The sequence below is a fragment of the Astyanax mexicanus genome, chromosome 14 (genome assembly GCF_023375975.1).
Source record: "Astyanax mexicanus isolate ESR-SI-001 chromosome 14, AstMex3_surface, whole genome shotgun sequence".
Taxonomy (NCBI): domain Eukaryota; kingdom Metazoa; phylum Chordata; class Actinopteri; order Characiformes; family Acestrorhamphidae; genus Astyanax; species Astyanax mexicanus.
This window is the reverse complement of record NC_064421.1, coordinates 3300842-3315155: the sequence shown is the minus strand read 5'-3', so window position 1 is coordinate 3315155 and position 14314 is coordinate 3300842. Positions and strand designations below refer to the sequence as shown.

The following is a 14314-nucleotide window of genomic DNA, read 5'->3' as shown; positions in this document are numbered from 1 at the left end:
TATAAGTAGCATAAAATGACTAATCATCATTCCAATCAAAGGCTGAGCTAGGGATTTTGTCTGGACCTGGCAACCCTGATACTCAAACACTATCCCACAGGTTTGATGGTTGTGGGTTGTGGGTTTGATACCCAGGTTTGATGGGTTGCCACTCTTGGACTTTTGAGCAAGGTCCTCAATTAACCCTCTCTGCTCTCTAGGCACCACGGCGATGGCTTTCCACTACTCAATCTGTCTTGTCTTGTCTTGTCTTGTCTCGTCAAACCTGGAAAAGGTCATGAAAAACCTGGAAAAAAATTCCAGGCCTGGATAAGTTTTGGGAAAAATAAAAAAACACCCAAAAACGTTTGGGAAAAGTCATGGAATTTTCCATGTGTTTCAGTTTATAGATGGAGAAATTCTATTTTGAGCTAAAAAAAAAAATACATCAGCTCAGAGTTAATTTAGTAATTTATTATTTATTATCAAAGATTGTGTCAACATTTTATCTGACTCGTTTTAGACCTACTATAATATGTCGGTTTTAATTATAGTTTTAGTTGAAAAATGAAAAATGGGTTAAATTGTGGATGAACCCTGATTATTATATCTAACTGTTTTGTTAATTCTTCTTCATTACAGATTTAAGGTATTCCCTGTGGAGGATGCCACCAGCACTAAAGCTTCACTGAAACTCTGCACTGGTGGACGGCGTGAGCTGAGGGGCGTTTCTGAGCTCCGGTTCGTCTTCACCACACAGAGCTTTATAGAAGATCAGCAGCATCTCAACGGCCAACCAGGCGAAATAAACCAACGATACAGACACAACACTCGAGCTTCTAGTATCCATCAAACCTCAGAACCAGAGCATGGAGCTGGACCTGCGTTAAGACGTGAGGAAGATAAGCCAGGGAGGGCTATCTTCTGGATCTGTAAGGTTTACTCAGAGTGCCACTGAAGTGCCGTCGCTCTATTTCCCGCTCAGTAAAGCCGTACCTGCCCACCAGACCATGATGTTTCGTGACCAGGTGGGCGTGCTGGCCAGTTGGTTTAAGGGCTGGAACGAGTGCGAGCAGACGGTGGCTCTGCTGTCTCTGCTGAAGCGGGTCAGCCGGACTCAGGCCCGCTTCCTGCAGCTCTGTCTGGAGCATTCCCTGGCCGAGTGCACGGAGCTGCATGTTCTGGAAGTGGACGCCAATAACCCAGGTAAGAACAGAGACTTCTCCGGCCTCCTCTAATGCCAAGCTCGGACTACACAACATTTTTGTCTCTCACAATGTTCACTATGTCAGTTTAAGCAGTTATCTTCGTTTTGCGTCATTCTCGGGTATCTGGCAACACTACACGTTAGTGACCGACCAATCATCGTCCGCGTCCTCGCGTGAGTTCGTAGGTCACCGCGGGGGAGAAGCGTAGAATCTGATCATCACGGCTACAGAAGCGCTTTGCGTGATGGAAGTGCGTTTGTGCTCAGAAAAAAAAAAAAATGGACATTACATGCTTTGTGTACTCCAGAGAGAACTTGAGGTATGGTAAAGATGTAGCTACTTAGGTTTCAGTGTCTGTAGAATATCTCCTGGATGAAATAGATTATTAGATTATTTTTTCTGTTTTTCTGGTCCTGTTTTTCTTGTGTTTACATCTGTGCACCACAGAGCGCTCTGTCTTCCTATTGGTCAGAGTTAGGGAGCTCGTCGTGGAGCAGCATGTCAAACTAAGTGATAAAATACAAAAAATACTAACATGCTAGAGTCTTTCTGTCGGACGCGCTGATGGCGTTGCTCACGTCAAATTACTGCTCTTTAACTGTGTCACACTACACTCGCGACAATGAAATTCGCATCCGACGCACTTAATCAAAATCAGTCTAAAATTGTATAGTCTGATCTGGGCATAAGAGCTTACAGCATGTGATTGGGCACAGAGCAGGTGCTGGTTGGGGTTGGTATTGGTCGGTAGTTGTCACATTTTTTATTTTATTTTAAAATTCTCCAAATACTACACTGGCAGGCAGGCCAGTCCATTACTGTCTTTGTCTTTGTAATGTGTGCAGCAGGTGGTTTTGCATTGTCTTGTTGGATGTCTCAGCGAGTTCTTGTTAGGTTGTTATCAGTCGGTGGTTTGAACGTTGTGTAGGGAGGGATACATGCAGTGTGTTCCATGGCAAAATAGTCTCCAAAGTAGGTAAAATTACTAAATAAATGATTTAAAACATGTAAACCTGTTGAGAAACAAGTCCAAATAATGAGTATAATTATGTATTTTTACAGGATTTATTTTTTTTGGGATTTCACTTGCTTCTAAGCAGCTAAACAGTTTTTGTACAAGTTTCTCTGATTTTGCTATTTATAGGTTTATGTTTGAGTAAAATTGTTGAACATTGTTGTTTTATTCTATAAACTACAGACAACATTTCTCCCAAATTCCAAATAAATATATTGTCATTTAGAGCATTTATTTGCAGAAAATGAGAAACGGCTGAAATAACAAAAAAGATGCAGAGCTTTCAGACCTCAAATAATACAAAGAAAACAAGTTCATATTCATAAAGTTTTAAGGGTTCGGAAATCAATATTTGGTAGAATAACCCTGGTGGTTTTTAATCACAGTTTTAATTCATGCATCTTGACATCATGTTCTCCTCCACCAGTCTTACACACTGCTTTTGGATAACTTTATGCTGCTTTTTTCCTGCTGCAAAAATTCAAGCAGTTCAGTTTGGTGGTTTGATGGTTTGTGATCATCCATCTTCCTCTTGATTATATTCCAGAGGTTTTTCATTTGGTAAAATCAAAGAAGCTCATCATTTTTAAGTGGACTTTTATTTCTTTCCAGAGCTGTAAATGTAATAGGTAGATACAGTAGTCATATCTAAGTAGGTAGGTAGGTAGTTAAGTATACCGATAGACAGAGAGAAATCCATAGATATATATATGGATAAATGAATAGATAGATAGACAGACAGACAGACATAGAGGCAGACAGATAGATGGGTAGCTAGCTAGGTAAAATTAGTTTTATCTACTAAAAGTGTCTAAAGTGTCCAACAATTATGTCTTCATAGAAAAGCTAAATTATCTTCATGACGTTGTAAAATTAAAAGTCCTTAAATAAATACGTTTAGTAGATAAAATTATTTAGAATGTTATTAAAACTGACTTCAAAATGAGTAGAATTATATATTTTTACTGTTTTTGGGATTTCACTTGCTTCTGAGCAGCTGACAGTAGTGATGCTAGACATAATTTTATTTTAATTTAAATTTTATTTTGTTATAAAGCAGTAGGGTTTATTGAAGTGTCTGTTAGTATATAATATGTGCAGTAATTGTACTGCATTTCAGTGCAGTGTATAATATCAGTACTGTGGTTATATTATGTATGTATGGATGTATATATGTAGTCTCTGGGATGAGGTATATTTATTTGGGTATCTGTTGGGTACGTGAGGGATGTGCGGGTCCAGCTGCAGCGGTGCTGATGATGATGATGATGATGTTGGGGTGGACGGTCTGCAGTGGTCCGTGTTGTTGCGTGAGGAGAGAGCGTGGCCATGGTAACAAAAACCCTGGTAACCAGATCAGCCAATGAAGTAGCGTGCTGGCTGGTGTTTGGATGAGCAGATGGATGTTTGTGTGTGTTTCCTCAATCCACTGTGTTGTGTATACAAGGATTACATCACAGAAGGCTATGATTACCACTCAACATGAGTTGTGAGGTGTTATCTTGTGAGTGAGACATGGACTATAGGAGTTGAGACATTCCATTCTAATATTACTCCATCCACAGAGTGACGTGTGTACCGGAAACACACCATAGAAGCTAATATTACCATCCACAGTGGACATTCTTCTCATTCAGTGTGTTTTTCTTTCTTTGTATATTTTTTTTACATTGTAAATTTAATATAAAAGACTATATTTAAGGAGACATTGCATGTAAAATGGACTTTTGTTGTAGTAAAACATGATAAAAAGTTCTTATCTTTGATGAATAGCACAGCTCCGTTCTCCCACAGCGTTCAGAGATCCAGAAATTTTAACAGTTTATCCAACAAACACCCTTCAGACTGGGTGGTATGGGGTATAATTTACCCTGATAAATCACTTTTTACACCGTTATCCAGCTCAAAGTAGCTCCACACCTCCTTACTAGAATCCGGAGAGCCCTGACATTTAAAACGAGGCATTAATAACTTAAAAAGTGCACAAGAAGCTTATTAAAAACCTCTGTTTACAGCCTATAATGCTTATAGCTTCAGCTCCAAGCGCTGCCATCACTGTACTGATAATGACTTATATATATATATATATACACATAGACTCTGCATAGCATAGCAGCCGGTGCCAGGAGGCAGAACATTTATCTTAGAGGACAGATCTGCAGACTCTTGGTGAGATTTTAATCTCAGTGTCTTCATGAGGGAGAGTCACCTGGAGTAGTTTTCTCAGCGGCTTGAAGGAAGGAGTTCCTGGAGGTGCTGAACAATAGCTGCTGCTTTTCCTTCATGCTGTGAAGCTCCAGCTCATCCCAATTAAATCACCTCAAATCACCAACTCAGATCATCAGGTTTCAGGTTTAGATCGGAGGATTGATGTGTCTCTTAATCGTTTTCATGTCTGATTTTCTTTTTCTTGACTTTATAGAAATTAATTATGTCATTGTGAAGCGACATTGTACACTGATTGGCTGTAACAAAGTCTTTGGACCAATCACAGACACTGGGCTCTGCCAAACAGCGTGTCGTTAAATCGTAATGTTGATATTTTGACCCACACCTTTTTGTTTAGAGAAGTGTATGTAGTGCAGTTTAGCGTAGATCTCTCTCGCTCTCTTCACTCAATCACTCTAGAGAATGCGCGCAGCTTTTATGACCTTTTGAGTCTGTTGAGACTGTAGTGTGTGTGTGTGTGTGTGTGTGTCTCACTGTGACTCAGACTGTTGGAGAAATCAGTAGTGAGTTTAATTCAGTAGATAAACAGTGCTTACGGCTGGTCATGTGCTGCTCTGGGGAAGTCCAGTGGTTTCACTATGAGCTTTTACTGAATGGGTTCAATTCTGGAGCTCAGCACACTTTTATATACAGGCTGTCTGGACTGAGTTGGTTTTGTACATGTTTATATATGTCTAAAATAGATATACATATACTAGTATTGTGTCCCATGACTTTTGCCACATTATGTTGAAGCTAAATAATGATGCCATGTGTGGGCAGGGTCTCCTGCATTGATTGTGAATTTTTGTTTAATGTTTTTTTCTTTAAAGTTTTATGTAGAATAATATTAAAGACATGAAAACCATTAAGCGACACGTATAGAATTACATAGTAAACAGTTGAGAAAAAGTGTTATTCCTCTACATTAATCCCCTGATCTAAACCTGATGAACTGAGGTGGTGATTTGAGGTGATTTAATTGGGATGAGCTGGAGCTTCACAGCGTGAAGGAAAAGCAGCAGCTATTGTTCAGCACCTCCAGGAACTCCTTCCTTCAAGACGCTGGGAAAACTATTCCAGGAGATTCTCCCTCATGAAGACACTGAGATTAAAATCTCACCAAGAGTCTGCAGATCTGAACTCAAAGATACATGTGATACTTATTTAGAAGAATCTAAAGTATAATTCTAGTAGTTCTGTCAGTGTTTTATCAACAACTGAAAGACAAAACAAATTACAAATACTATTCAGTATATTTCAACAATATTTATTGTTTTAAAGAGGCCTGTCACAATATAAACATTATCGACTTCATACAATCATACAATAAATGGAAACACTCTGAATAATTTAACTTTTATCGAGTCTATTAATGTGAATGTTCAAAATGCTATATATATATTTATTTTATTTATTTTATTTATATTAGATTTAGCCCTGTCTGTCATGATAATTACTTGAATGACAAATCTTACAATATATGGAGAAATGGAGATTGTTAAACTTTGCCAGAATTTCAGCTTTGTTAAAAAATTGCGGTTTTATTTTAGATATCATTATTACTGTTAGTATGTTTTATAATGGTAGTATTTAATTTCTTTTCTTTTTCTGGTGTGCACCATCTGAATTCTCGTTTTTATTCTCCGACTGCTGCTTCTCTCACTGTGTACTTCGCCTGTGTGTGGCTCCGCCCTCCCGCATCTTCATGGATCTGATTGGGAGAGGAGAGCGTTTGGTGATCTTACAGCACACGTGATTGGTCTGTGAGTTTACTGCGCCACTAAAAAGCATGTAAACTGTAAAGACAAGAAAAGTTCCTCCGCTTTAAATTAAGTCTGGGTCCACATTGGACAACATCTGGGTATATATATATATATATACTGATACTGAAGACTGTAGTAAAGCTATATATATATATATATAGAGAGAGAGAGAGAGAGAGAGAGAGAGAGAGAGAGAGAGAGAGAGAGAGAGAGAGAGAGAGAGAGAGAGAGAGAGAGAGAGAGAGAGAGAGAGAGAGAGAGAGAGAGAGAGAGAGAGAGAGAGAGAGAGAGAGAGAGAGAGAGAGAGAGAGAGAGAGAGAGAGAGAGAGAGAGAGAGCTTTAGTACAGTCTTCAGTATCAAATTTACAATGTAAAAAACTCATAAAAAGAAAGAAAACGCACTGAATAAGAAGAAGAGGTGTGTCCAGATGTTTGTCTGCTGCTGTAAATGTGTATAAAATCGGCTCTAAATTCTGCTGGAAGTGGTGCTGACGGGGTTAACTCTGCAGCTGGAAGTCGGAGTGGAAAGACGCAACTCTTTGGAAAGAACTGCACTAATGAACGGAATCCACACTGACCTACTTATTCCCGTCTGTGGAGCAGCAGCAGCAGCAGCAGCAGTCCTGTTCTCTGACCCGAGTGATGCAACGTATCGGCTTCTGTCTGCGCATCACCCTCCCGCCCAGCGCGTCCCTGCCTGGGGGAGTGTTTATTCACTCTCGGAGTGATGCACTCCTCTGTTACTGTGCTCAGAGAGCTCATACAGGAGTGAGGAAGATGAGTCTGTAGGTTATTTTGAGATTTTTTTTCAATGTTGTGGTGCTGTCTCAATTCAGAGTGAATGAATTCTGTAAAATAATTGTATTGAAGATTAGCAGCACCATGGCGGCACAGGTAACCAGTAGCGGTGTAGTGGTACATGCATTCATTAAGAACCGTACAGTACAGAGGTCAGGGTTCGGTACGTGTAAACGCACCGTGACCCCGTACCGAAAGTGTAGCTGTAGCACTGTTGCGATTAGCAACTCGCTACTGATTAGCCCCCGCAGAGAAGATTAGCTCTGACTGGAAGTTGGAGCACACACAGATAATTCAAAGTGTCCACACACCGCTGCCGGTCGTCTTTCACTTTCCAGTGTGAATTCAGGGTTAGGCGCTTGTACTCTCTCTCTAGTCTCTGTCTCTCTCTCTCTCTCTCTCTCTCTCTCTCGTGTGACATGAATGTGAAAAAACAGCAAAAGCAAACCGCTTGGCCTTTTTTCACCTCCTGGACCTGAGCATGAACTTCAGAGCAGCTGGCACTGTGTGCTGTTTCAGGCTGCACCACACTGATTTCATCATAACATGTGATTGATGTTTTGTTGTTTTGTCTAGGTATGATTACATAGATAACATCAACAATTATGTACAAATATTTTTTGTTAAAGGAGAACATATTATAAAAAAAAACTAACTTTTTGCATGTTTTGTATTTTTACTTGAGTCTCGACTGCCCTTATATAAACTATAAACACTCCAATCACCAAAAAAAAAAAACATCCAACTGTTTTCTTTGAATAAGCTGAAAGAGTTGTGGTGTCAGAAAAAAAATTCCTGTGGCTTCACCCCTTAACTGTCAACCCCAACAGAGCCCCGCCCACTAGATCAGTTGAAGAAATGTTAAAGACCTCAGACAGTACACAGCAGGATTAGCCAGCAGACTTCTTCTGAGAGAGGGATCTATATCTACTGTCGGTGGCGAGTCAGAACTTTCAAATAATAAGTTTTGCGCTTCTATAGCAGCTAATCATGAACTCACTCAAAAGATCTCACAACATCTCACAACTTATACTTAGTATACTAAAGCTTATACCCAAGCTGTCCTCTGAGGTAACACTTTAATGTGATCAATTTACATACTGTTTTTACAAAACTTGAAAAAAGATGGTGTAAAGTTTATATCTAAAGGTTTTTATATCAAGAGTTTAGACAAAGCGAAAGCAATACTACTGTTTGTTTCACAACCATCCTAAACAATGTTTAAAACATTGAATTCTAATATAAAAAAGTGAATTGATGTGTTTGAAGTTACAGTAGGGTTTAGGCAGATGTTTTGGGTCTACAGTGAGGTTTTATTGCTGTGGTTTTGGTTTAAACTTGATCTGGGAATCTTCTTCTTCTTGGTTTTGGTGTAAAAGCCTCAGATCTGTCATGTATAATCTGATTAATGCTTTAATATTCTTCTCCAGTATCTTTATCTCCGGCTGTGAATCTGCGTTTAGCTCTTATTTTTCCTGAGGGAGATTCTCAGTGTCTCTGAAGCCATGCTGAGCTGCAGGGTACAGCAGTGTACAGTGGAGCTGAATGGATTTGGGTAGTCTAAACATGCTGATTTAGCTGTCGTCTAAAGTGTAGGTGTGAAGACAGCGTCTGCTTCAGCTTTCCAAATATGCTGAGGTTGGATGACATCAGCAGCTGAGTCAGTTTTTATGATAAGTTTCAGAGTTCAGGGCTGTTTATGTGGGTCGAGGAATCCTCGGGGGAGAGAGCAGATGCCTTGCGGTTAGTTTATAGACTAAATACTGTACTGTTCTTTTCTCCTTTTAGAACCTGTTACACTTTATTTTACTCAAAACTAATCAGATTTCTTTTTTGTATTGCAATTTTGATCCACTAGTACTATCAGAACAACACACGTGCTAATCATTGCAGTGCTGAGAATAATAACCACCTAAACAATAATAATAATAATAATAATAATAATAATAGCTGTGGGGTCCTGAGTATTGAAGAACAGGGTGAAAATAAGGAGGAAAATTATAAAATATACTGAGAAACAGATACAGAACTACAGTCTGTAATTATTATACCAATACAGATTAAACTATATAATCAGTGGAGCTGATTAGATGGACATATTCAGTCATATGAAAAAGTTTGGGCATCCCTATTAATCTTAATCATTTTTAGTTGTAAATATTTGGGTGTTTGAAACAGCCATTTCAGTTTGATATATCTAATAACTGATGGACGCAGTAATATTTCAGGATTGAAATGAGGTTTATTGTACTAACAGAAAATGTGCAATATGCATTAAACCAAAATTTGACCTTATCAGTTTATTGATTTCAATACTCCTAACTACTTTTTACTGACTTACTGAAGCACAAAATTGGTTTGGTAACCTCATTGAGCTTTGAACTTCATAGCCAGGTGTATCCAATCATGAGAAAAGGTATTTAAGGTGGTCAATTGCAAATTGTTCTCCTATTTGAATCTCCTCTAAAGAGTGGCATCATGGGCTCATCAAAACAACTCTCAAATGATCTAAAAACAAAGATTGTTCAACATAGTTGTTCAGGGGAAGGATACAAAAAGTTGTCTCAGAGATTTAACCTGTCAGTTTCCACTGTGAGGAACATAGTAAGGAAATGGAAGAGCACAGGGACAGTTCTTGTTAAGCCCAGAAGTGGCAGGCCAAGAAAAATATCAGAAAGGCAGAGAAGAAGAATGGTGAGAACAGTCAAGGACAATCCACAGACCACCTCCAAAGAGCTGCAGCATCATCTTGTTGCAGTCCACTAGGTGGACTGTTGTTTCCGGTTGAGAGTAAGCTGTGTGCTATTGGCTGCCGCTTCCCACCGGTGTGTGTTGAACAGTGTTAATATCGTTGAGGAATAATTTTTGTCAGTTTTTGTCAACAAACCTTTTTTTTTTTCAAGATGCAAACGAAATGCTACATAAAAACAGCATCAAATAATAAAAACAATGACAAAATGAACTGACATTTTTATCATTGAATAAAAACGAGACGAAAATGTTTGGCAGGGACGACATCCAATCATAACTGGTTTACATTCGTTTTTTGAAAGGTAGAGACCAATTAGGACAGGAGTGTCCAAACTTTTTTTGTTGGGGGCCAGAAGGAGAAATATATTTGAAGTCACAGGCCACAGACTCTGTAATAAAACCCCTGAATTAGGAAGAGATCCAATCACTACTACTTTAGCGTAGGTAGAGAGGCGGGACAAGTGGGGTAGTCCTCCAATCAGAACCTGTCTCTTTTGCAGCATCGCAGTCAGATACAAAACCTGGAGTCGACTAAACATTTACATCCTTTACGTATTGGTCGACTGAACTGACTGTAGTTTTAAGTCGACTTTATTCTTATGATAATTAGTCGACTAAAACGAGACTAAAACTAAAAACATTTCTGATGACTCATTATGACCAATTATGACTAAAACTAAATGCACAAATTGTTGTCAGATATAACACTGGTGTTGAGTGTGTGTGTGTAGAATGTAACTGTAAGCGTCCTTGAGTGACTTGAGTGACAGAAAAGTGCTAGATAAGAGTAATTCTAGTAAGTAGAAATGTTGAATGATTGAATGTGAATTAATGAACAAGGGTCATTGAGAATGTGTGTCCAAACTTTTGAGTTAGTGCTGTACTTCATACCTTTAGTCATACTTATATTAATATTATTCCATCATATCTGAAACACTGAAGGCTGTTATTGATTATTATTATTATGATTATTTGTGGTTTATATGGGTTTACAGATGTGAGAGACGTGAGTGTCCTGCAGTGGGATCAGTAGGTGGAGAGTGAATTTTGTGAATGGGACTCTCTAAGTGCAGCCATGTGTCTCTACCACTGAGCGAGAGAGAGAGCGAGAGAGAGAGCGAGAGAGAGAGAGAGAGTTCCTGTGTTGTCACGTCTGGACCAGTGTCTGAGATCAGCGAGGGAAAGCGGGGGATGGGTGATTTGGAGGCGTTTCCTGTCCCGTCCAGCTTCTCCTGTGCAGATGGAATAGTCATATATCTGCATGAGCTTCTACACCTCTAACGTCTGGAGGTCTGGACGCGGTGGGGGCGGAGCAGCCGGGTGGGCGGGGCTTATTGATGGTACTGTAAAAGGACACTGGGCAGCCGCCGCCGCCGTCGCCGCGTGTCTCAGACAGTTGTTTTGTCTGACAGCTGAAGTCTAAGTGTGGCCTGTGTTTCACCCGTACTGCACCCACACAGAGAGAGAGTCATAAACCACATAAAAACTACTGTATTACTGCTCTATAAACACTACTGACCCGTAAAACCAAGAAAACAACTACTCACACTGTGTGTGTATATCTGCAGCTCTTGCTATTTATAGGTTTATATTTGAGTAAAATGAACATTGTTGTTTTATTCTATAAACTACAGACAACATTTCTCCCAAATTCCAAATAAAAATATTCTCATTTAGAGCATTTATTTACAGAAAATGAGAAATGGCTTTCAGACCTCAGATAATGCAAAGAAAACAAGTTCATATTCATAAAGTTTTAAGAGTTCAGAAATCAATATTTGGTGGAATAACCCTGGTGGATTTTAATCACAGTTTTTTCATGCATCTTGGCATCATGTTCTCTTCCTCCACCAGTCTTACACACTGCTTTTGGATAACTTTATGCTGCTTTACTCCTGGTGCAAAAATTCAAGCAGTTCAGTTTGGTGGTTTGATGGCTTGTGATCATCCATCTTCCTCTTGATTATATTCCAGAGGTTTTCAATTTGGTAAAATCAAAGAAACTCATTAATTTTCAAGTGGTCTCTTATTTTTTTCTAGAGCTGTATATATAATATATAATATATACACACAGTGGTGTGGAAAATGATTTGCCCTCTTCATAATTTCTATTTTTTGTTACTCTTAACTGTTTCACATCATCAAACTAATTTAAATATTAGTCAAAGACAATACAATAAACACAAAATGCAATTTTCAAATGAAGGTTTTATTATTAAGGGCTTTAATATAGGTTGCTGAGTACATATAATATAATATTAAACATTAAGGCTTTTATTACTATTTGGTTTAATTTGTCCCACAAAATATATTCACAATATATAAAGAAATCAGACAGAGAAACAGCTGAAGAATTTAAACTATAGACCTTAAAGAGAGATACGCCAACAACTTAAACACAACTTCCTTTCAAAACTAACATTTTAAATAGTTCAGTAAACACTGTAAATGGACCTAAAATACTGAATGTTTAATTAATCAGAGTAGATATTTCTCTAAATCTCTATTGCACAAGTTAGACACAAGTTTAAAATCAATTTACAAAATGTTGTTATTGAAGCCTTTAGAGGCTTTACAGTATTCAAATCAGCCACAATTCCCTTCTTTCTCCAGCAAGAACATACATTCAGTTCAGTGTGCATTAAATGTATCCTTCAAGCTATACTATTAATATATTTAAACAAGGCTATAGTTATTGCTTTTGAAGTATTTTGCACCTCGTATCCTAACCTCGAGATTTATGGATTTTTATCCTGCGTGCTGAATAAATTATTCTGTACTCAGGGCTGATTCTGGACCTTTTTTCTGATCTGTGGATTGATCGCATAAATTCATTCCTCTCTTTTTGTCTGAGTGAATAACTGCTGTTTGCTGTTGTTTTTCTATTTTACTTGGATAAAAACACTCATACAGTGAGGAACAGCAGCAGGAGCTCCTCAGATAAAGTGCTGTTCTTATTTCTTTCCAGGCAGCACGACGAGCTTTTGACTTCACAGAACTGAGCTACTGTCACTCCAGTGTGATAGCTTGTTATGCTAACTGGCTAGCGTTAGCTTGCGAGCTGTGCCAGTATTCTTTTTACTCTCTTTTTCGCCTAATTAGATCACACTTGTAATTATTGACATATCTGCCTGCTTGCATACAGTATAACATTACGTGGTACATTTTTTTTTTTTTATCAATAACTGTACATTAATTTGCATATTGTTATAATAACCAATCCTCAGCTGTAAATTCTGACTGAAATTTGCAGTATTTCTGCTGCACTCAGAAACCCCACACAGTCAGACCGGTTCTGTAGCTACTGTTTCTCTCAGCCTGAGCTGTTTCTGCACGCTCAACGCTTACACTAGTGTACACACACACACACACACACACACACACACACACACACACACACACACACACACACACACACACACAGACATATATATACACACTATGGAAAGGAATGACTACTGGCTTTAATTATATACTGCAGTATGAATCACAATGATACACACTGTTATTATGCCATATGCGTTTTATATATACATGCACATATCCATCTAGTGTTCTCCTTATATCCAATGTATATGTGTTTTATATAGACTATAAAGCAACACATAAGGAATCATGTAGTAACTTCAAAGTGTTAAACAAACCAAATATACTCTGTGAAGAAGTATTTAGATGCTCTTATCTGTGGAGCTGTATGTTAACTTGCTGTTTCTGAGGCTGGTAACTCAGTCCTGATGAGTGCCAGTTTCACCATCATAATGTTTTTGATGGTCTTTGGTGACTGCACTTGATGATACTGTAGTTTTTCTTTATTTAGTTGAGTAGTTGTTTCTTCTCATAATCTGGATTAGAACATTATTCAAATATTCACTATTCACTGTATACCTGTAACTCTACCTCTTCACTACTTTACTTTAACTGATGCTCTCAAACTAACGTTAAAATTCAAGTAATTAACTCTTGATGAGTTCAGCACAGCTGTTAACTGAAAGCTTAACTGAATTCCAGGAGACTCTACCTCATAAAGCTGACTGAGAAAATCCAGCAGAGATGTTCAAAACTGATCATCTAAACAAGATGGGATGACTTTAGTATTAATCTACAATGCAGAACATTTTAAAATAATGAAAAAACACTGAATTTAAGTGGTGTCCAAACTTTTGACTGGTACCAAGAAAACTGTCCCTTGCCAACACCAGCAGATGACATGTCTCTATATCCAAACCATCACTGATCATCAGTAAATTTTACACTTCATTAGTAAATGAAGGGAGCAGAGTCTGGAGGAAGAGTGGAGAGACACACAGTCCAAACTGCTCGAGGTCTAGTGTGAAGTTTCCACCAATCAGTGATGGTTTGGAGAGTCATGTCTGTCATCTGCTGGTGTTGATCCACTGGGTTTTATTATCAAGTCTGAAGTCAGTGCAGTTTTTATGGCAACTTTTATGGAGATGCGGATTTCATTTTCCAGCAGGTCTTGGCACACTGCCCACACTGCTAAAAGTACCAACTGGTCTTATATAATATTCTAATTTTCGCTGATTTTTGAATTTTCATTGGCTGTAAACCATAATAAATCTGTGTGTTAT

At 38.4% G+C, this 14314-nt stretch overlaps 1 protein-coding gene across 5 annotated transcripts in view; it reads left to right on the top strand.

The window, feature by feature from the left end:
• The window catches only part of samd4a (sterile alpha motif domain containing 4A), a 75051-nt gene that overhangs the window by 4531 nt on the left and 56206 nt on the right, over positions 1 to 14314 (top strand). For all 5 annotated transcript variants that reach the window (XM_022673305.2, XM_022673308.2, XM_022673306.2 and 2 more), the window contains exon 2: positions 622 to 1185. In XM_022673305.2, the coding sequence (XP_022529026.2) occupies positions 990 to 1185 (196 nt within the window). In that variant the 5' untranslated portion in view covers positions 622 to 989. The remainder of the gene's footprint in view (positions 1 to 621; positions 1186 to 14314) is intronic.